Source organism: Microtus oregoni, unplaced genomic scaffold, assembly GCF_018167655.1.
Source record: "Microtus oregoni isolate MIOR12 unplaced genomic scaffold, Mior012 000016F_ref0000370, whole genome shotgun sequence".
Lineage (NCBI taxonomy): Eukaryota > Metazoa > Chordata > Mammalia > Rodentia > Cricetidae > Microtus > Microtus oregoni.
The window spans coordinates 40,437,259-40,460,118 of record NW_024543075.1 but is presented as its reverse complement, the minus strand read 5'-3'; the positions used below and the strand labels follow the sequence as shown (position 1 = coordinate 40,460,118).

The 22,860-nt window shown below is 49.9% G+C and overlaps 1 protein-coding gene across 4 annotated transcripts; it reads right to left on the bottom strand.

Moving 5' to 3' along the window:
- Positions 1-382: 382 nt before the first annotated feature.
- On the bottom strand, positions 383-22,530 carry Trim3 (tripartite motif containing 3). 4 transcript variants are annotated; one of them, XM_041666166.1, is made up of 12 exons: positions 22,360-22,530; positions 15,151-15,316; positions 9,226-9,457; positions 8,901-9,070; positions 8,551-8,731; positions 7,453-8,185; positions 7,179-7,282; positions 2,827-2,994; positions 2,479-2,647; positions 2,183-2,253; positions 1,042-1,182; positions 383-947 (listed from the first exon to the last, which is right to left on the bottom strand). In XM_041666166.1, the coding sequence occupies exons 2-12, from the start codon at positions 15,279-15,281 to the stop codon at positions 795-797; spliced, it is 2,253 nt and encodes a 750-aa protein (XP_041522100.1). In that variant the 5' UTR covers positions 15,282-15,316; positions 22,360-22,530; the 3' UTR covers positions 383-794. The 4 variants fall into 4 exon arrangements, with proteins under 4 accessions (XP_041522100.1, XP_041522098.1, XP_041522101.1 ...); XM_041666164.1 differs by having other exon boundaries at positions 22,334-22,529; XM_041666167.1 differs by having other exon boundaries at positions 8,901-9,052; positions 22,334-22,528.
- Between the last annotated feature and the right edge of the window lie 330 nt (positions 22,531-22,860).

Genomic DNA, 22,860 nt, shown 5'->3' with positions numbered 1-22,860 from the left:
GGGGACCTAACCCTCTCTTCTGGCCTCCACAGACACTGTATTCATGTAGTACACAGTCATATAAACACAATACCCATATTAATAGAATTAAATGAATATTTAAAACAAAACAATTTAAAAATATTCTTTAAAAATTTCACAACTTGAGTCAGGCAGTGGTGACACCTTCAATCCCAGCACTTGGTAGGTAGAGGCAGGTGAATCTCTGTGAGTTCAAGGTCAGCCTGGTCTACAGAGTGAGCAGGACAGCCAGGACTGTTTCACAGAGAAACCCTGACTCAAAAAAAAAAAAATCACCACTTGTTGTAGAGACTGTGTCCTTTGCCGGTCACCAACACCCCAACTCTTTAGAGACCCACCCCTCAAGAACCTAGCAAAAACACCTTGGCAAACACATTTATTTAATACGGGGTGGGGTATTGCTGTCTCTGTCAGTGTGTATGGGGTGGCAGGGAGACAACCAGAGGGACTTCCTTTGTGAAGTAAGAGGTTGTTCTGGCCCCAAGCTGGGGGTCAGAGAGCAGACTGAGGGTGTTAGAGGGGGGTGTAAATGGGGTAAGGTGAAGCTCTGCACACATCCTTGGGACCAGTCCAGGCCCATCCAGTCACCAAAGCAAGAACCGAATAAATAAAGTGCAACCGTGGGGTTGGGGAGGCAGGGAAGGGCACTGGGCACACCCACGCCCACAGCCCACATTCAGTGCTGCCGGGTCTGGCCCACCTCTTAGCCAGACCCTCTTGTCCAATCACCCCTATGTCTGTCCCTCCATGAGCCAAGCAGGGCCCTTGTGCAGCTACTGGAGGTAGCGATAGGCCTTAAAACAGTGGTTGCCAGCATCAGCCACTACCACGTGGCCATCCGAGGTCAATGCCAAGCCCTGTGGACCGTACAGTGGCTCCGCAGAGGTGTTGATATAGGACAGGAAGGAGCCAGAACTGTCGAATACCTGGGAAAGAAGTGAGAATGGAAGCAGAGCACAGTCAGGTAGAGAAGAGGCTCGGCAGGAAGCTTCACTGGGGTCAGCCCTGGGCCCTACTCACCTGGATTCGGCTGTTGCCCCAGTCGGCTACAATAATGTTCCCATTGGAATCCACAGCTACTCCTGTGGGGGCATTGAACTGCCCATTGCCCTCGCCGTGTGAGCCAAATTTGAAGAGGAACTCTCCGTCAGCGTTGTACACCTGGTGGGGGAAGGGGCTAGGGACTGGGGCCCTGACCTCAGGCAGAGGGCAAGGCCGTGGAGGGTGGGGTGAAGCTCCAGGGAGAATTCCCAGATCTGCAGCTTAGCCCAGACCACACACAGCATCCCACAGCCCATCAGACATTTCAGCTGAAGCTTCCCTGGGAAAGCGGCACTTCCCATTTCTCTGTCTCAACCTGCTACCACCCTGCTGCCACGGCTGGTTCTTGACTCCACCTTCTCAGCTGGACATCCCTGATTCTGTCTCGTCTGTTCCTCATAAACACTGCTATACTTGTGCCAAGGACCAGACTCCCACCATTTCTCATCTAGAGCATGGCCTCTAGCATCGCCCTAGTCATCACACCCTATCTGAAATTCCTCAAGCACTCCTCATAGCTTTTAAAAAGAGAGACAGCCCCTTCACAGGGACACAGGTGTCATCCTCACCTTGCACCAACAACATACCTAGTGTGAATTACCCATGGCTTCCAGAGCACACCTTAAATGGTACTGACTTCCATGGTCTTTTCCTGTCTTTTTTTAAATAGTGTATCCTGTACCCCAGGTGGTCCTTGAACTCACCACGTAGACGAGGATGACCCTGAACTCCGGACCTTTTGCCTTCATTTCTAAGTGCTGGGATTACTGGTGTGTATCACTGTACCTAACTGCCTCTGTATCCTTTGTCCGGTGTTTCAGGCCTTCCCCTGTTCCTCCCACAGTTCCCGGCCTCCATCCCAGAATCTATCACTTCAGATTGTAATTTCCTGATTGTCTTCTTGTCCCTGACAGACTCTAACCAAGAAGACTGGGAATGGGTTTGTTTTACTCAGCACTGAATCCCCAGCACAGTGCCTGGGACAAAGTTGCCATGCCATAAATGTTTATTGGTTCAATGAAGGATTGCAAGGGGGCTTGGGAGAAGGAGGGAAGAGAGGAAGGAGTTTTTTGAAGGGGAAAGGTCACTGGGACAGTGACCATGGAGGGAGGGCACTGACCTTCACTGAATGGTTATGGAAATCCGTTACTACAATCTCATTCTTGTTGTTTACAGCCACAAAGTGGGGCCCTGAAAATAGAAAGCGGGTCTTAATGAATTAAGCTGAGGCTCAGTCAGAGAAGGGTAGGATCTCTGGGTGGGGTGAGATACCCTGTCTCTGGAGGGTTGGAACTAGATGTTAAGAAAGGGGAATTGGAGTCAAGACATAGAAGGGGCCTTTATAGCTAAAGGACCCTGGGAAATTCCGTGGAACTTGAGTATCACAGGTTGGACCTTGGGATTGTTCTCTCCTACCTGCAAAGTGGCGGTCAGTGGCCCCACGGCCTCCAAAACGCCCAACCAGCTTGCCATTGGGCTGGAAGGTGAAGACACAGCAAGATTTGTTGTCTACCACAATGATATGTCCATTCCGGTCCACAGCCACTCCTTTGGGCCCCATGAGGCGGCCAGCTCCAATCTTGGTCTATAGGAAGGGCATACCATAAGGGACTTCATCCTGACTTGTACAGTAGAGAGTAAAGTCCTGGCCTGGCAGCAAAGCAGAACCTTGAGCTGGTGATAGACCACTTTAGGCCCTGACCTAGCATGGTCAGTGGAGCAGGTCACTAGGGGTTCAGAGTACAGCAACAGCAGGCTTCTCACCTTGAACTTGCCCTCAGGGGAGAAGATGCTGACCCAACGGTTGTCATAGTCTGCCACAATAATGTCTCCATTGGTGTCCACTGCCACACCTGTGGGACGCTGTAGTTGCCCAGGTGAGCGCCCACGCACCCCAAATCGGAACTTGAACTGGCCCTCATTGGAGAAAACCTGGAGTAGAGGAGCAAGGGAGGGAGCAGGAAGGAGGGGAAACACTGTGGGTACAGAGGAAAGGGAGCTGGGTCCTAGTTAGGTCCCATTTATTCAGTCATTCCACAAGCACTTGGTGACACCATGCCAGGGGCACAGAGGAATCACGCAAAAGATACCTTAGAGGTCTTACAGTAGGGATACGGAGGGGAGTGTGAAGACACAAGAGGGACCAAGGGATGGTGGGGAAGGCGATATGTGAGCAAACCCCTGTAAAGATGCCAGTTAGAACTAGCAAGAACAATCTTTGAAGGACATGCAGTCCAGCTGGCAGGAACCCTGTCTGAGGACCTTGCTAGTGTGTGGAGCAGTGAACAGGAATCACATTTTACCCTGGGTGGAATGAGGAGCCACGGAAAACTTCTGACCAGAGAAGTGGCAGATCTGCTTTCACAAAAGTATTCTAACAGGACACAGTCAGGACTGCAAGGAGTTGTAGCAGGAATCCAGATGAGAAAGAATGATGGTTTGTACCAAGGAAACAGTCGAGAGGGAAGCAGATGGATTCAAAAGGAGCACAGGAGGAAAACAACAGAATTTCACAGCAGCGTGGAAAAGGGTAGGTGAGGAGAAAGTCCAGTTGCCTTCGGTTTATGGGCTGACAAGGGAGCCTTTCTTCTGAACAGAATTTTGTTTTAAGGTTTTTATTTTATGTGTATGAGTATTTGCCTGCACACATCTCTATATACCACCAGTGCCAGGTGTCCATGGAGGCCAGGAGGGGGCACTAGATCCCCTAAAATTCGGGTAATAAGACAGTTGTGAACTGCCATGTAGTTGCTGGGAATCAAACCCTAGTCCTCTGGAAGAGCAGCAGGTACTCTTAACCGCTGAGCCATCTCTCCAGCGCCCGGGAATGAATCTTTCAATCTCCCCTTCTCCTACTCCTGTGCTTTAGCCTCTCAAGATGCTAAGATCTCTTCATCCTGAAACATCTCTTTTAATCTTCTTTTCCTCTTAAGCTAATTTGACAGCTCTATCACCCGTTGCATAATTCTCATATACTCCATTTTGTTACAGCCTCTGGGGAGACAGGATGGATCAGAGCCAAGAAGCTAAGACAGAGAGCTCAGGTTCCGTGCCTTGGGCTCAATATTCAGTTCAGCTCTACTCTCTCCTCCACGGGCAGGGCCACCCCTGGTCCCCAGACCCATCCTACCAAAGCACATCATGTTCTCCTGACATGACCTTGTAGCAAGCCTGGTCACTTAGTATAGCACTTGCGTTCAGCACTGGTCCTATGGAAAGTCAAAATCGTCAGGAGAAAGGAAGTACCACAGGGTAAGGAATGGAAGTGGAGGGGAGACTAAAAGGAACAGTAGTGAGATAGTCCACCAGCCGTTGCCCACTGGCACCTCTAGTATGGACTCAACAGTGGGGAGGGTTTCGAAAGCCTCGTTCTTCCCACCCTTACTCACACCCCCTATCAGAACTGGCCAACTCCTATTTATCTTGAGAGCTCCAAAGTTTCCAGGTCCCTTCTTCAGAGTTCCCACTTTCTTCACATCAGTACATGCATGTAAAGTTAGGGCCTACAGCATACATTTTACAGCTTTCTTCTTAACAGCTGTCACCTCGTGACTGAGGACCTGTGGTCCGCCCCTTCTAAAGATATAAACCCAGTTAGGAGCTGGTGCTGTATCAGCTTTGTCTGCCACTGCATTTTCAGTTGTGTATGGCTTCTGGCATTGAGGATGCATTCAACCAACAAAAGAATCCTCCAGTTCAATCTCAGGTCTAAACTCAATGAATAGATTCATTTGAATGCCACACAGCAACCTCAAAACTCAATAGGGATAAAAGTGAATTCATTAACTTAAAATGGGGCCTGCTTCTTTTTTTTTTTTAAATATTTATTTATTTATTTATTATGTATACAATATTCTGTCTGTGTGCATGTCTACAGACCAGAAGAGGGCACCAGACCTCTTTACAGATGGTTGTGAGCCACCATGTGGTTGCCAGGAATTGAACTCAGGACCTTTGGAAGAGCAGGCAATGCTCTTAACCACTGAGCCATCTCTCCAGCCCCATGGGGCCTGCTTCTTAATGGGAACGCCACTGACCCAGCCCATCAAGTCTCTCCATTCTTCATCCCAGCCCCTTATCCCATGACATCTGATACTCAGTAAAAGCTGTTACACTATTTCCTTTCCAGCACTAGAATTTGCTGGCCTCTCATTTTGGCCCCTATACCTCTCTCCTATATCATGGTGACATTAAGTAGATCTCTGACTTCAAGGATCTCAACAGAAAATGACAACAACAAAAAGATAAAACATCAGATAAAAATAATGAACCAACCCAGAAAAAAGAAAACTCCTACAGCAACAGGCTGTGGAGGACAGAGAAGAATGTGATCTGCATGCTGCCTGCAGAGAAACAGGATACTCAGCAAATGCTTGGACTACGACAATAACACAACGCCAGTTATTTACAAATTAAATTGTTTGCTCAAAATCATAAAGCACTTTCTTGTTGCTGGGCATGTGTGTTCTTTCAGTAGGGTTCCACCTTGCACTATAAGACAAGCTCACAAGGACCCCCAAGCCTCATGAGCAAAGTAGGGGAGACACATCCTATAGATGTGAGCTCAGCCTACATTATTCCTGAGGCTTCCAGAGTAAGAGACGGAAACACTTAGCTTTGGAACCCAAGAACAGGCTTCCGGCAGATATGACATCAGGGTAGACTTGGAATTAAGAGAAGCAAGGACTGTCACAGAGTAGCTGATGTTTGGAAGAGAGGACCATGCCAGGCCTCCCTCACAACCCCTTGCCAGAGAGCCCAGCAGCACCAGCTTTTCTGTGTGTGTGAATGGGACAGGTGTCCCAAATCTCAACCTCTGTGCTAGAAAGCAGGTCTGGCCTAAAGGGAAGAAAGTAGAATCTCAGCATTACCCCAGAACTCCCAAGCACCCCCACCCCATCATCTAGGCCAGTCTAAATCCCTTATTCACCTTCTCTGGTCCTCTACCCTAAGAAAAACAGTGAGCCAGCAGTCTGAGACTGGCTGCAAGGGTTTCTGCTAGGTGGAGTGGGGTCATGGAGTCTATGAGAGTGCCAAGAAAGACAGAACTGGACTCATGACAAGGGTGTTCAAGCAGGGTCGGGAAATCTAAAGGTGCAGGTGTTTTAAAGTAAGGATCTCTGGGTTAAGGTGTACATTTCTAAAAGCTGAGGTGCACAGAAGCTAATCTCACAGGGTAAAACCAAAATTCCATAGAATCACTTCCAAAACCATTTACAATCTGACTTCAGCCTCTCCAAGGTTTCTTGCAGCCAGGCTGGGATGTGAACTACCCGCCCCAGCTCTTTCCCATCCCCTTGCCTTTGTTTATAGTCTATACCTGGACAATGACATTTCTAATAACAGCTAGGTGTTAGGTATACTGCACTACACCATTTAATACTCCCAACAATCCTCAGAAATGCTTTTCCTAATTTTACACATGAGTTAACTACAGTGCCAAGGGGTCACATGACTTGCTAGTACAGGGAGAGCCAGGATTCCAACTGAGGTGTCTGGTTTCAGAACCCAAGCATTCAATCACTACACTATCAGCCACATTCGCATCCACTGTGCTAGGGTCGGGGCTTTCTGCAAGGGATATAGAGGAGGGAAGCCATCTTTCCTGGTTGTAACATGGAGCTTGCAGTACATCAGAGACCATGAACACTGAGTATGACTGATGCCTGAATCCGTTGTGTGAGGTACAAGGTAAAAAGCAGGTATAGAACCACATGAGGTTGTGTGCCACCCTCTAGCTGATGACAACCAGATAGCTGCATTCTTCAGGCAGATAATAAACCCTGGAGCCAGGTTGGTATGCTGGAAGATAGTGGGGAAGGGCAGACCTGCAACCTGACCACTAAGTTAAGTAGAGTAGTCTTCAAGAAAAGACAGAGAGGAGAAAGGAAGGAGCTGATTGAGGAGTTTACACGGCCTCAGCATGGCCTGGGAAGGAACGGCAACAAAGCACAAGAACCCTAGCTCTGACTGATGGTCCTGGGTGGGCAAGAGGGGCTCAGAGTCACGCTCTTTAAAGATGGTTCGAATTGTGGGTTTCATCTTCAGGAGGTGAGCTGAAGGTTGTGGAGTGTAAATCCTCTCTGGTAGTAAAGGAGCCAGGCAAAGAGGCTTACCTGAATGCATTGGTTGTTGCTGTCTGCTACCACTATGCGGCCACTGCTCGCGGCAGACACACCTTGTAAATTAGTGAATTCACCTTTCTCCCTTCCACGGCTGCCTGTGGGTAAGAGACGAGAAGGAAACCACCAATTAACTGAGATCAGTCTGAACCTCTCTCCCCGCCTCACTGAGCCCCTGCCTGAGCCAGCCTCCACCATCCTTCCTTAGGCCCCCATCAGGCCCTCCCTTCGACCTTCATCCATTTGGCTCTGTGCTTGGCCTCCCTACCAACACGGAAGACGAGTTCATCCTCAATTGGGTTTTCCTTCCGTTTGCCACCAGTGCTGTACATGGAGCTGGGCCTACGCACTGCCTTCTGGCGCACGTGGCTGCCAGGACCACCAGGAGACTTGACCCGGCGCTTCACATCATCTGGGGAAGGTGGCAGGTCCCCGGGCCGCAGGGCTCGTACACGGAAAGGGCTGCCACGAACCGGCTGTCCATAGAGCAGCACTGAGAGGAGCAGGTCGCCTTCTGTGCGTGCAGTGTACACCAACTCATAGGTGCCATTCTTGTGGTCCACCACTGGTACCGCGAGGCGTGTGCCGTCAGGCCCGGTGATCTCTGCACACAGCTCTGCGCTGCCTGTGCGCACCAGCCGCCCATCCTTGTCTTTGGTGGTGACGGTGAGTGAAGCAGGCTGGCCCACGAGCGCCTGGCGCAGGCCCTCGCCCGTGGCCACTGTCTCATGTGCAGTGGCACTGGTAGTGAGCAGTGCACCCAGATTGAGTACCGATCTCCTCAAGCCATCAACTTCAAGGACCAGTTCCAGCTGTGCGTTCTCATGCGGCCTTTCTGGGAAGGCCTGAGCCGCCAGTGCGGCCAGCCTCTCTCGCATGTGCTTTCTTACCAGCAATACCTCAGGGGCAGAGCCCAGTCTCAGGGCCTGCTCCGCAAAGCTGCAGCTACTGCCAATGTGTTCCTGACCCTGGCGCAGTGTGTCTAACTGTGTCTGCAACACCTGTTGAAGAAGAGGAGATTGAGTGGGTGTGCAGACTGGCAAAATGGAGCTGCTGTGATTACTGATGAGCTTGTAGTATCATGGCAGAATAACATATAGATGCATGTGGACAGGGAGACAGAGGACCACAGCAGTGACAGACCAGACCATGTGGACAGGGAGACAGAGGACCACAGCAGGGACAGACCAGGTGGACAGACAGGGAGCAGAGGACCACAGCAGTGACAGGGAGCAGAGGACCACAACAGTGACAGACATGTAGAGAGGCGAAACAGAGGCTGGAGAAAAGGAAACCTTAAACGGACAATGGAGGCAGAAAGAACATCTCATCACAGACCACGGTTGGCAAGGATGACCCAACGCACCTTCTGCTTGGCCCCACAAATGCTCTCCAAGTCGCTGACCAGAGCCTGCTTGCGCTGCTGCAGGGCTTGCTCCAGGTCCTCAAAGGCTGCACTTATCTGGGCCAGGGCCTCTGCCTTGCGCTCTTGCAGCTGCTGGCTGATGCCCCCGACTAAGGCGATAGCTGCAGAGAGCTGCGGCAATCTGAGGAGGTGAAACATCTCATACCAGGACTGCTGGAGGGTCCTTCTCAAGACAGCTTCACTACTGCCCTCTGGGAGAACCCCTCTTTGACCTTCTATTCTTTCCCCTCCCCAGAACCCCTGCCAAGCCCCTGCTGAGGCACCAGTCCAGATCCCCTGAAGATGCCTACCGGCCACGCACAGCCTCAAGCTGGCGCTGCAGGGCTGCCTTGTGCTGCTCTACCACGTCGCGCAGCAGCACGGTGCCGTGCTCCCGGTGCTCCCCTGCACGGCACTCGCCACACATGGCCGTCTCACAGGCCTCGCAGTAAAACTCCATCGTCTGGCGGGACAAGGGCTCCTATGAGGAACAGCCAGACACTACACTTCTTTGTCCCCTCCCCTTCGGCCCTCTTTACCCCTGTCAACACCCCACCCACGGCCACCCTATCCTTATCACTTCTCCTTCTCCTCCCACCCCAAGTCCTGGCCTCACTGGGCCTCGCTTGGGCCCACCTTGCCTTCATGGTTGGGGCAGGAGAGAGGGCGGCCAGCCACTGCGCTGAGGGGGTGGGGGTCTTCAGGGTCGTGGGCCCCCTCAGGTGCCTGCTGCATGGCCTCCATCAGGCTGCTGATGAAGAAGTTGTTCTGCAGGGCTGAGACACCCTGTTCTGGGAGGATGGATGTCTGCCGGCACACTGGGCAGGACAGTGTCAGACTCTGAGCAGGGATATAGTTCTGGAGGCATCTGGACAGGAGAAGGAGAGTCAAAGTGGGGGGTGGGGAAGCACAAGCACCCTCATAGGTGCCTAACATAGGTTCACACAGATGTGCCATTAATATTTCATTTAGAAACTTCTTTGTGTGGAACACACATACATACACGGAGGCCTCATCGACCAGCAGGTGTTAAAAGGCCCTTGAGGACTGAGCAGAAATACATCCGCGGTCTATCTAAGAAAAGACATGTCTGCATTCCTCCACTTGAACAAACACAGGTTCACCTTTCACAGGTGTTTACCAAGTCTCCTCAAGAAAACATGTAACAAGCCCTCCTCCTGCTTCTCCTGCCCTCCTAACTCATTAAACATTTACTGACTGCGTATTCTTGCCAAATTTGTGCCAAGCTCTGGGGATAAAAAATAAAACGCAGTACCAGCTTTTAAAATAGTTCTATTCTTCAGCGGGAAAACAGACACAGAATTAGAGTTTAAAGAGTAAGGACATTGGTCCTTGAGTTACTGTGCCTCGGTTCAATTCCCTGGCCAGGGACCCAATCCACTGTGTGACCCTAACAAGTTACTTTCACAAGCCAAGGTCTCTTCCCTTATAAGATGGAGACAGTATGGAATTCAATTGCATGAGGATTAAATGTAAAAGGCCAGATTTCATGTCAGGAGGATTAAATGTAAAGTGTCTGGCCCACTAAAGCACGATGCACAAAGGGCATAGTAGATGTGGCTGTGAGGGAATGCGTGTGGCTCAGGTGGGTGGCAAGGAGGCCAGAAGAGGCTTCCGAGGTGATGGAAAGGAAATATGTGGAGGAATAATTGTTAGGCCAAGCAGAGAAAGGTGGAAGGAGAGGAAAGAGTGTACATAAAGTACATTAGCATGAAGGGGAGAGCAAGGAATCAGAAGAGAAGGTGGAGGAACCTGGCAGTGGACCCCAGCAGCAGCAGCTACAGAGGCAGCAGCTGTGGCGCAGCAGCTACATGATGCCAGAAGGACATAGTGCTGAGTGCTATGCTTTGTACTTTGTATGAAGAAGAAGCACATGAAGGGTAAATGGTCAGAGTAATCAAGCTAATGGATTGGAGCATTGGAGCCTGGTTTTAGATGTAAAGCAGCCCTGTGCTTAACCAACAGACTCACACTACTCCAGGGAGGAGGAGAGATAGACCTGGATTCAGGCTACCGGTGGGAACAAATTTATACTGAAGAACCATGGCCAGGTGTGGCAGCACATGCCTGTCATTCCATCACTAGGCCTGGCTCAATTTCAAGGCCAGCCTGGGCTATGTAATGAGGCCCAGCAGGGGTGGTGGTAGAGTAAATTTAGGGAATAAGAGAAAAGCAAAAAGAAGGGGGGAGCCAGCAATGATGAGTAGGTATGGGGAGTGAGGGAGAACATTCTTAACTGGCTTCTGGCCTCCTAGCCTGGGCATCCGAGAAAATAATGGTGACATAAATCACAATAAGAAACACAGAGAACAGCACTGGGGAGGGGAATAGGAGACAGAGATGGGGGACATCAACATTCAGACAGCCTCAGCAGCCAAGAGAGAGGATGAGATCAGAGAAGATGTGGACAGTGGTCGGGGAGAGGGTCAGAGAATTCAGCAAAGATGAACATGCAGGAAGAGCGACAGTGTCAGGGCAGCAAGGAGAGCACAGAAGGAGGGAATGAGTCACTAGGGTGGGAAGTGGCTGAGGAGTGGAAAGTGCCCACTGCATTTGGCAAACATGAGGAGACTTTTCTCTGGGAAGGTGACACTGATGACAACAGCAGCCGGAGAGTGGCGGGGAGGCTGGGTATTGAGTGGGAAGGGGCTTGAAGAACTGGTGCTGCAGGGGACAAGAAAATAGCTTCTCTGTGCTAATAAGGGGTAGGTTTTGCCATTTACCCAACCTAGCACCGAGCCACACCCCAGCCCAGCTTATTTTCAAGCTGAAGTTCGCAGTAGAGAAGGGGCGATGGGGGAGGCTAGGAAGCCAGGAGAGGAACGTGCTGGGCTGCTGGGCCTAAAGGGGAGGCATGGACCTCGTCTTTCGATGGAGGGAAGGAACACAAAAAGGGTGGCCTTAGAGAAGCATGGGGACAGAGTCAGAATAAGGGTGTCTAACTTGCCTAAGGCAGGATCAACCACGGAGTGAAGAAGGGAGGAGTGAGGAATGGTGGTGGCCGGGATTAGTCACCAGAGGGAGGGCGAGGACAAAGACTACTAGAGACAGACGCCAGACTGAAGGCAGCTGTGCTTGGAGAATATGGAAAAAAGATACCCACGGCGCAAATGTCCCGTACCTCAGGCTCTTCCTTCGCTCTGGCCCATACTTTTGTTCTTAATTAAAATGTGACAACATTATGTGTCCGGAATGATTTTAAGTGCTTTACAAACATTAACTGGTTTCTCTGTGACCTACTTCTCCCTGAGGTCCCTCCCAGTAGAGTGGTTTTTGTTTCATGCTCCACATTCCTTAGGCCAGGCGGTGGGGTTGAGCCCTCCATCTTCCCATCTAGAATATTTAATGTGTCTGCAGCTCTTCTGAAGCTTCTCTCTTCTGCCTATACCACACCATCTTGCTACTGTGTCCACTGACCTTCGAGGTGTTTCTCCACTTATTGAAGCTCTTTTCCTAACCCAGCTCTTCTGTCATACCCTCGCCCCCTCACATTCTGGCACCTTCCTCAGTGGCTCTGACATCTACTGCATGACCCTCCTTCAGCATGGTTTCTTCACACTTAGTGTCTTTCCTTCCCTCCACCTCATCTGTCCATTCCCTGCTCCCACTGCCACCCACATCTCATCAACTGTCACTCCTTGGACTCTGAAATCTGTCCCAGTCTGTCCCTGCTGGCTCTCATCCTCTCTTCTAGCTGTTTCCACAATGCACCTTGTAAGCGATGGACAACTCCTTCCTGTTTGTCAAACAGTTCTGTCTCTTCCCTTGGTCCTTTAATATTTACTCTCCATACAACTAGTGAGCCTTAAAATTTCTCTTAACATATATGCAGAGGGCCTATATGCTACAAGTACATATATCTCACTAGTTGTAGAAGAGGAGAGGCCTAGTCTCGCTGCAACTTGATCTACCACGGCTGGCTGTCAGCCATAGGAGGGAGACTCACCGTATCTGAAGAGGAACAGAGGAGGAGAGGATGGGAGGTGAGGTAGAATGAAGAACTGGAAGGAGAGGCAGGGAAGGGAAACTTTTGTTGGGATATAAAAAACAAAAAACAAATAAAATCAAATTTTAAAAATCTAATTAAGTCAGACATGATGTCACACACCTGTAATCACAACACTCGGGAGGCAGAGGCAAGAGCCTCACCTGTACCACGCCAGCCTGGGCTACAAGAGTCTTTGATTCCACCTCCTCCTCTCTCCTGCCTCACTCACCAGCACACACTGGCTTCTTTTCTGCTTTTCTACTGTTTACTTCCTTTTTGATTACTTTTTATTCTTTCCCTTTGAGACAGTCTCACTACATAGCCCCTCTAGCCTCCAAGGTGATGGAAATTAAAGCCAATTCCATCATACCCAGATCCGCTTGTTTCCTCAGCCAGCACCCTTCTCTCCTCTCATCCTTCAGTTATTATATGCTGTGGAGCCTTAATGACGTCTCTAAAATGGGAACAATGTATCTTTTGGAGCTGGGAGGATGTTTCAGTGGATAAGAGCACTTGCTGCGTAAGCAATGAAGGCTTGGGTTTGAATCTCCAACACCCGCACAAAAAGCCAGGTATAGCTGATGTGCCCAGAACTTTTCAGCGTTGGGGGGTGGAGGCAGTAGATTCCAGAAGCCCACTGGTCAACCAACCTAACCAAACAATGAGCTTCCAGCTCAGTGAAAGCTCCTGTTTTAAGACAGTAAGGCAGACAATACAGAAAGACACCTGGGAATCGTCCTCCGGTCTCTACATGAATGTATGTGAACTTAGCTGAAAAAGGAACCTGCTCATACAGCACTCACGAACAAGGGAAAAAATATCTTAAGTCAATCAATACATGTAAATCAAGTAGAAAGTCCATGGCCAACTGTAAACAGTCACTGATTTCCCCCAAGAATGTTCAGTGATCTGGGCATAGAACCAAGTGCAGAGGCATCCAGTTACAGCTCTGACCCAGCACTGAAATTCTATGGCATGGACTTAGCAAAGGACAAAGGTGTGAGGGAAGTGGGCGAGGGACAGTTAGATGATCAGCTGTAGAGCCAAGGATGGATAGAAAAGAAAGGGAAGCCTGGGCCGAAGTGACACAGAGAGGGAAGAGGAGGTTAGGCTTTTGACTGAGTCAAAGGTGGCATAGCAGGAGCAGGTGACAGGAGCTAGAGAGTGTCACAGAAGTACCAGTCTGTCATCTGTCACCTGGAAACTCGTACTGACGGTGTATCAACTAGCGGATGATGCCCAGGGCAACATCAGGAACCGAGACATAAGTGGGTAGTGGGGGTCACAGGACGATGGGAAAATCTAAATGGGCAGGAAGACTGAGATCTTTGCTCACTGATAAATGGAGACGAAGGTAAAGCTGGAATCTCAAAGAGTAGGGTTGCCAGGGAAGCAGGATCAAATTTAGTAGAAGCAAGGGATAGATGGAAGGTTTTGAGAGACTCTGTCGAGAAGACCCGGGGACTAGGACATCTAAGATATAGCCATGAGCTATGAGGCCAGAGAGAAGATGTTGCCAAAAATACAATGTGATCATGAAGAAAACCACACAAAGGCCTTGAGTGGCTTTCAGGTAAGACAAATTTCCTAATGGGTGTAGCGAGTCCACCTGCCTATCCAGTTTCATCCCAGGCCACTTCTAATCACTCACTCTGTTCCAGCTACACAGGGCTTCTCACAGGCCCCCTCATCCAACACATTCCCCACCCAGGCTACGTGGCCTTGTTGAGCTTTCCATTCTGCCTAGTCTGCTCTTACGTTCCCTCTACCTACCTAACTCCTGTTCCTCTCTGGATGCAAAGGATTCTCCAAACTGTGACAGATCGCTGTGGGCCTAACAATCCAGCTCTATGATTATTTGATTGCTACCTCCCTCACTTTACCACAAACCCTTTAAGCATGAAGATCATGTCTACAGGGATGGGTATGGTGGTGCATGCCTTCAGTCTCAGGCACTTGGGAGGCAGAGGCAGGTGGATGTCTGGGAGTTCAAGGCCAGCCGCTCTATATAGTGAATTTCACGCTATCAAGGGTTATACAGTGAGACCTTGTCTCAATAAATAAATAAATAAAACAAAATCCTGTCTGTAGTTCTGCTCCTCGGTGCATATTCAATGACTCATATTGGGTCTGACACATAGTAGTTACTCAGCAAAGAAATATTAGTGGAATGAAAACACAATCAATGGAAGCCTAGAAGCTGGGAAGGGCTGCCTTTCACTTAGTGCCTCCGAGCAGGCAGGGAAGAACACACCTAACTTCATATATCCATCCTTCCATCAGTCACAAACTATACTGGCTCCAGTGCCAGTCTGTATGATTTCTCCCCTGGCTGCTCTGTGATCCGACAACACTCTGGCCCAGTACTCAGAGTTCCTGGTTCTCTCACAGCTTATTGCAAGCAAATCCTTATCTCCTGCACGATGGGACGCACTTGTCCTTCCCTCCCACATGTGCCCATTCCCTTTATTTATAACACGCTTTTCCCTCGGGGGGGGGGGGTGGTAAGAGGCGCTGCAGGGTCCTTGTTCCTCTCTGGTAGCTCCCCTCACCTTTCACAGAAGGTATGTAGACAAGGCAGAACTTTGGGGCACCGGTACCGATCCAGGCAGATACTGCACACCAGAAACTGCTTGTCCATTGGCTGCACCTCCGGGCCAGGACTGTCCTCCCTCTTTGCCATGGTGACCACAGATGGCTCCTGCCACTCACACCAGCCTGTGTACAGAGAAATAGTCAACAGCAGGGAGGCCAACACTCCCTCTCCCCACCCGATCTCCTGCAGAGAAATGTGCCCCTTTCTTCCTTGCCAGGGACAGGACAAGGTGGTGGCTGGAAGATCAGGGTGACGCGCATGGGCTGAGTGACTCCTGAGCATGGCACTATTTTCAGAACACAGATTTAGGGTTACACTGGATTTTGAAGCCCCTCTTTTGCCATTTTGGTGATTCTGGATTGTTCTTCAAACCTCAGTTTCTAATTTCTAATAATGCAAAAACTAATTCCCATCTCTAATACTCGTTTTAAGAGTCTGAGAGGGTCCAAGTCACAGTACAGGAATAGCTCTTTTCTGCTCAATGCCTCTCCCGACACTCTGACCCCACACTTAGCACAACTGCCTGGGTTTGCACTCTTTGCCACACCAATCAGTACTGAGATTGACCCCAAGCAATCCTTTCTGCCAAACCCACGCTGTTGCTCCCATCCCAGGCTGCCCCAGGCTCTCTACTGGATGCAGTAACTGTGCCATCCCACCCACCACCCCTTCTAACCACCGTGACTTTTCTGAGCAGAGATTTGACCCTACCATTACTCTTTTTAAATTCCTTCAATGGTTCTCCACTGTCCAGAGGATACAGTCTCTGAACAATACCTGTCCATACCTCCCACTCAATCTCTGGCCTCACAGTCTATGATCTCACATAATGGTTTCAAGTCAGAAAACTTCAAGCTCTCTTTGTGTCTGTAGTTGCACATTCTGCCCTCTTTTGCCTGAGGTATTCTCATGTCCTTGCCTAGGCATGTAAATGTCACCTCCTTTAAAAGGGTCATTTGGGACTTCCCACAGTCTGGGTTGGGTGCTACCCTGTCCCTCCAGTCCTTGTATTCCCTCCATCCTAGACCTTACCCTATCCTATGACTCTGTTACTTCTCTGCTCCCCTCATACGCAGTATTCTTGAAAGCAGGCATACTACATTACTTCTCCATTTCTAGGGCTTAGCAAGGAGTCTGGTTAAGAATGACCTATCTTTACTGGGTCTGATGACTAATTTGAAATATTTATTTACTAAAGGCCTACTGTGCAGAAACACTGGAGATGTCTGAGCAAAGGCGGGGAAGTGATAGCGGATTAAAAAGTATTATAAGTAGCTGGGTTGGATGCACACACCTTTAATCCCAGCACTTGGGAGGCAGAGGCAAGTAGGTCCCTGTGAGTTTGAGGCCATAATGAGTTCCAGGACAGTCAGAGCTATGTAGAGAGATCATGTCTCAAAAACAATTAATAAGAAGAAAGTATTATAAGTAACAAGTAAATACATAATTGGCCATAGGTAGAAAGGAGTATTATGAAGAAAAATGTGACGAGGAATTAAGCTCTTTACTGAGTGATCACAAAGGGCTCTGCAAGCAGAGAAGTAGGTGTATTGGGAGGAACAATGGGGAGCCCAGGGAGGGGCCTGAAGCAAAAGTAAGTTCTTGGGAGAAGGCTCGTACTTAAATGGACTATGTGCTTAAAGCAAAGTGAATAACAGCAAGAGCACTGAATATTACTTTATCCTAGGACAGGCAAAGGGATGAAGCAATTTACAAATAAATGAAAACAAACCAAGACACTCTTTTGGTATGATGACAGCTGCAGAGAAACGGAAGCCAGGATAGGGTGAGGAGGGCTAGTCAGGAAGTTACCCCAGTTCTTCAGGTAACATGGTGTTACACAGCTAGAGGCAGAAAGGATGAATGAGGACAGTGTCATGCTCTAGATGCCAGAGGGAAAGGGGGCATTGATAACAACTCCCCTGTTTCACCAGGAAAGACAGAAAAGGCTAATAAGGGGCTGTCTGGGTCATGCTGTTCCAGGGACACTAAGTTTGAACTATATACATGATGTCCAGGTGGAGCCGTTAAGGAAGAAACAGAATACGGGAGCTCAATCTGGGCTTGTTATTGATTGAAATCATTGGCATATTAATGGCCCTTAAAGCAATAAGATTGGATGATAGAGCACTTTGGGACAGAAAGATGAGAGTGATGGGGGTGAAATAGGTTAAAGACTAGACATGTTCACTATGCTTGGCTGATGGAGTGGTGAGGGCAGAAGCCAGGCCAGAGTGATGAGCGAAAGCGTGAAGTTAACAGAACAAATGTAGATAACCCATAAGAGAAATCTACCCAGGAAGAAGCTGAAAAATAGGCAGTGAGTAGAACCAGATCACCACTGCTATACCCAGCCGGACGCACCACAGGCATCTTAAAGGCAATGGAAGAACGGCAGCCCAGAGGACTCTCCAGCTTTGAGGACAGTAAGAGAGCTAAAGTGCATTTGTCCTGAGTGGATGTGCTGCTGGGTGTGGGAAGGAACGGAAGGACTTGCCTGAGGAATTTGGGGGACACCATAAGATGGAGGGCAGCTAGACGACAGAAGAGAAGGGCTGAAGACAGACTCAAGCTTGAAACTGTAAATGGGAAGGCCTGCTCAGCCTGGCTGGGGCAGCTGGATATTAGACTCCACCCCTCTCTAAACGCAGGGGATCTCCCAGCCTGTCACAGAGGCAGGAATTGGGCTACATCCAGGGACCAACAGCTCCTCCCTCTCTTCCCCTTCCTGTTTCAGCTTTCCAGATTCTCAGGGCATCACTTCTGCTGTGGCCATACCCCAGCCTCGATCTAGGGTTCGCCAGACTGATTCATTGATTCCCTGGGGTCTTCCTGCTCCTGGGTCACCGTTCTGTTCTAGACATCACAGCAGATACTTGGGGGACCTTGGACGCAGAGCTAGGTTGCATCCTCCTTCGTGGGTGTCTTTGTTCCTTATCCCACCCATATCCTTCCTGGCTCAGTCCTAAAGGCACTTCATTCCCATTCAGAATTCACTGGACACCTCTGCATGGATACAAAGGTAAATGAACACCGCTGAGCTTTCATGGATTCCACAATCAAATAAACAGATTTCTGCAATGCAATGTGGTGATGAACATGATAGGGAAACGTGATTGCTCGAAGCACAAAGTAAGTTCCCTAGGCAGGGATAGGCCCAGAGGAATGGAGACTGGGGATGGGGAAGTTATAGAGCATGCAGTGCCTTCTGTCTCTGGAAGCTGCATTACCACTGTGGCAGGAGAGGGCTAACACATGAGATGCAGAGTTAAGCAGGGTCCACACCACACAATGCTTTGTTGCCCTTATTAAGGACTTTAGACTTTACCCGCTTCCCTGCTAGGGGATTAAGGCTTTATCCAAAGTGCAAAGGAAAAGTTTGGTGGTGGAGGGAGGGGGAGGTTAAACCCAGAATGACAAAAGTAGATTTTTTGATTGCCATGTGGAAAATACAGGGGTCAAGAGTGAAGTTTACGAGGCTGACTTGAAGATGGTAGTTGCTAGGGGAGGCTGGATACTAGAAGACTTTGGATGACAAGGTGCCAAGTCCAGTGCTTAACACAATGACTCAAGTGGAACGGTCCGGCTGTCAGTTGGAAAGTAGGAAAGAGAAGACACGGATTTAGATTTCTTTGGTGTAGGGATATTCCTGAAGCCACAACGAAGTAGATGACACCAGAGCAGAGTGAGAAAGAAGGGCCTACAACTTAGCCCCCACGCACACCAACATTTAAGATAAAGGCTTAGAATATAAAGTCTGCAAAGAAGAGTGGGAAGGAATCAGAGGCAGGAATGTCAGAGGAGGCAAGCTGTCTGGAGGCAAAGGGAGAAGAGGCCTCGCCATTAAAGCAGTGATCCTCACTGTGAAGTATCGGAGGCCCCATCAGTTAAAGCCCCCAAAGAAGCTGCTTTGGCTTCAAGTAGTGTACTTTCTGGGAGATGCAGCAGTCAGATGCTGAGAGCTAAGGAGCTGATTTTGAACAAACACAGCTAGTGCTGAATAAATGGGATCCTTGACATATAGGGGAAAACAGGTTTCAAAGCTTTTCAGGTTTTCCAAATCCTCAAACATCTAGCCTCCCCCATGACACTCTTCTCCAGTCACACTAGGTTACCAGTGTACAGGGCTTCCACAGCTGTGAACTGGAGGTGAGCACAGGCATTGCTGAGGTGTGTATGGGTGGAGGGAACTGGGTAGGCTCACTTGCTAAAATGATTCACTCCTACTCACTAGCCTCTAGGTGTATTTGACCATTTGAGGCTCAGAAAAATAACAAATGTCTGTAGGCTGTAGCCTCTGGCTTTCTCCAAAGGAAAAATAACAACAATGGATGAGGAAAAGCCCTTAAACCTGAGCAACCCTTCCCTTCCCAGGGAAGGAAAACAATGAAGTTCACATCACTAACCCCGCCCCCACCCCAATGCCTGGCGGAGTAGGTACATGGATTATTCAATCAAATGTCCCTGGACACATTCTAGAGACACAAAGTTAGATCAAGTGGCTCCCTACCTTTCACCTGTGGGAAACTGACATGTAGATACATGATGACAATGTAACAAGCACCATGATACTGACAAGTTCAAACTGCTAGGGCAGGAAGTATCTAGTTTGGTGGAGAATAAAAAGGCTTCCAGAGGAAGGGGTGTTTGAGCTGGATCTTGCGGGACAAACCTGAGTTTGATAGGTGCCTTGAAAAAACTGAGTGAAAGAACGGAAATATGAAACATTTACAAACAGAGTAAGAGTGTAAGAGGGTAAGCCTCAAAAGGGCAGCACCTAAACCACATGGTTTTATGACCCACTGATCTAAATACCCCACTCATTGCACTGGCTGCCCCCACTGCCCATTCCTTGTGGGGTTTTGATTTAGGGTCTCTTCTCTGTTTATGTAATCTCATTATTTCCTACAATCTTAATTCACATGAGGGTCTAACCCCCAAAGCCTTGTTCTGAAAGGCTCTCAGACCTGTATATCTCATTGCATTTCTGGACATCTCTACCTGGATGACGAACAGAAATAGTCCCAAATGGAACTGATTTCCTCCAGACCTTTTCTTCCTGCTGTGCTTCTCCTTTTCATAACAAGCACCACCATTCGCCACGCCACCTCAGTCAGGGCCCTAGTAATCTCAACTCTGATGCAAAAATGTGCTCACGTTTAAAAAGTGGAAAGATGTATCCATTGGGGCTGGGGTCACCATGACCCTATTCTTGTGTAACATATGTAACAATAACCAAAGAAAAGGAGGCTATCAATTTGAGAGGAGGGTATGGGAGAGGTAGGAAGGAGGGTAACTAGGAGGGACTAGAGGGAGGAAAGGGATGGGACAAAGTGATGGAATTCGATTGTAATTATTATTATTATTATTTTTTTTTTTAGTTTCTCAAGACAGGATTTCTCTGTGTAGTCCTGGTTGTCCTTGAACTTCCACTGTAGACCAGGTTGGCCTCGAACTCAGAGATCTGCCTGCCTCTGCCTTCCAAGTGCTGGGATTAAAGGCATGTGTGCCGCCGCTGTTTTTTAAGGTTATGAAATTGAGGATCTAGTCCTGTCACTAACTCCATTACACAAGATAAGTCTAAGCAACTTTCTACCCCATACCCATATTTGTAAAATGGGAGGGAAAGGGTTTTCTTGTTCTCAAAATCTGAGATTCCAGAGGCTCCCTTTCAAATTAAAGACTCCTACAGACAGCATTGTGCCCACAAATAAATCCCACCTCAAACTAGCTTGATGATTTGATTGCTAATTTCCATTACAAAGCTAAGCATGTTAGAGCATGCTCACAGGCTGCCCCTCCCCTTGCTTTCCAAAATAAATGTTGTCTGAGTTTAAGTCACCCACGGCATCCACTCTCTGCACTCTTCTGTACAGCAACCGTGTTTTCTGGACATAGGCGCTACTATCCTAACTATGGTCCTTTTATCTCAAGTTCTATTAGCAGAAATGCTACTGTCTCCTAAGCAGCTGGGTCGGTAACTACCATATAGAAAGTCCTCAATAGACGCTGGTGACATGAGTTGTGTTTAAGCGCTGTAGGTCCCTTTCAGCAAAGAGAAGCAAAATCAAAAGCAGTAACAAGACAAAGGAACAAAGTTCCAAGGAGAAAGACCTCCATTTAGCATAAGGTAGCTTTCCCACAGCATGAGAGAGTAGGTGCTCTCTCACTAGAGGCATCCAAGCCAAGAGGTAGGGCACCTGTCAGGCCTGCAGCTCCCATTCGCATTCTGCAGCAAATGAGAGCCCTGCTTAGGAGATAGGCACGGATGTGCTGCCCAGTGTGGCTGGAGGGACCTGTAAAGATGACCACTGCACCCACCCTGAAATCTCGGATTCATGTCCCCTCTGGGGCAAGTCCTGGTTTTTGTTTGTTTGTTTGTGGTCCACACTGGACTCCCACACCAGGAACATGCACAGGGCCTGCTTTTAGTCATATTGACCTCCCTGGGGTGCAGCCTGCCCTTCCAACCTGCAACCATCTGTCCCTGCAGGTTTGCGACCCAGGTTCTGAAACCAAGTCAAGGAGGAAGGTAGTGGGAACTAGGGAGGGGCCTGGAGTCCTCCAGGCGGAGCCCAGGCTGAGGGAGAACTAGAGGGGTCCTTTCCTACAAGAAATAGCCTCTGCAGGAAGCTTCCTGTCCAGCAAACAGTGCCCGCAGCGGAGGAAGGATGTCCTCCATCCTGACTGGTGGGCTTCTTGGAACCCACGGAGGACGGAAAAGGGAGCAGGGGTGGAGGCGTCTGTACCAGGGAGAAAGGAACCCTTCGGACAAGCGGGGCCACAAGATTCCAGAGTGCAAATCAGCAACCCCACCCACCACACACCACCATCGGCCGCAGCATTCGGTACCCTCCGCCAACACACACAGGCTCCCAAAACCCGCGCTCCTAAAAGGAACCATCCACCCATCCACCCGCGCCTCCCCCCACCGCACAGCCCGCAAACATGGACCTCACGTGAGCAGCCACAGCCCAAAGAATCCCCCCACTGCTCTCACAGACACGGACACGCCTCACGTGGACAGAGACTGGAACAGCTTTTGAAAAGCATCCGCGCCCCCACCCACAGACGCTCCGATCGACACACAGCCGCTAGCACCCGGACCGGACCCCGACACAGAGGGGAACCAAACGCACCCTGGGGGCCCGCGCGGCGCACTCACGGCGTGGGAGCAGGATGGGAGGGCAAGGCCCGGACTGCAGCCACTCGGAGCGGCCCGCGGCGCTGCCCCCGCTGCCAGCGCCCGTCCGCCCGTCCCTGCCCGCGGCGCCGCCCCACGTCCCGCGCCTCCGCCTGTCCCCGCGCCGGCGCCGCCGCCGGACCCGTCGCACAGGCCGGAGGGAGGGGCCGGGGCGGGGCTGCGGACCGGCCGCGGGAGGGGGCGACTCGGGAGCTGAAGGCCCGCCCCAGTCACGCCCCGTCTCACAAACCACGCCCATCACCCCCTCCGCCCTGCGGCTCACCGCGCTACCTCCACGGTGCCACTAGAAGCTGGGAAGCCGATCCCGGATCTAAGACCTAAGATCCCGGATCCTCGCCCGCTGCCTCCGGCTTCCGAGGCCTCAGGGCAAGCAGATGGGTTCAGGGAGTGGCACTTGGTGCCGTCAAGAAAAAGCAGCTAGAACCAGCTGAATTCAGTACTCCGAGACCCCGTCCCAGCTGC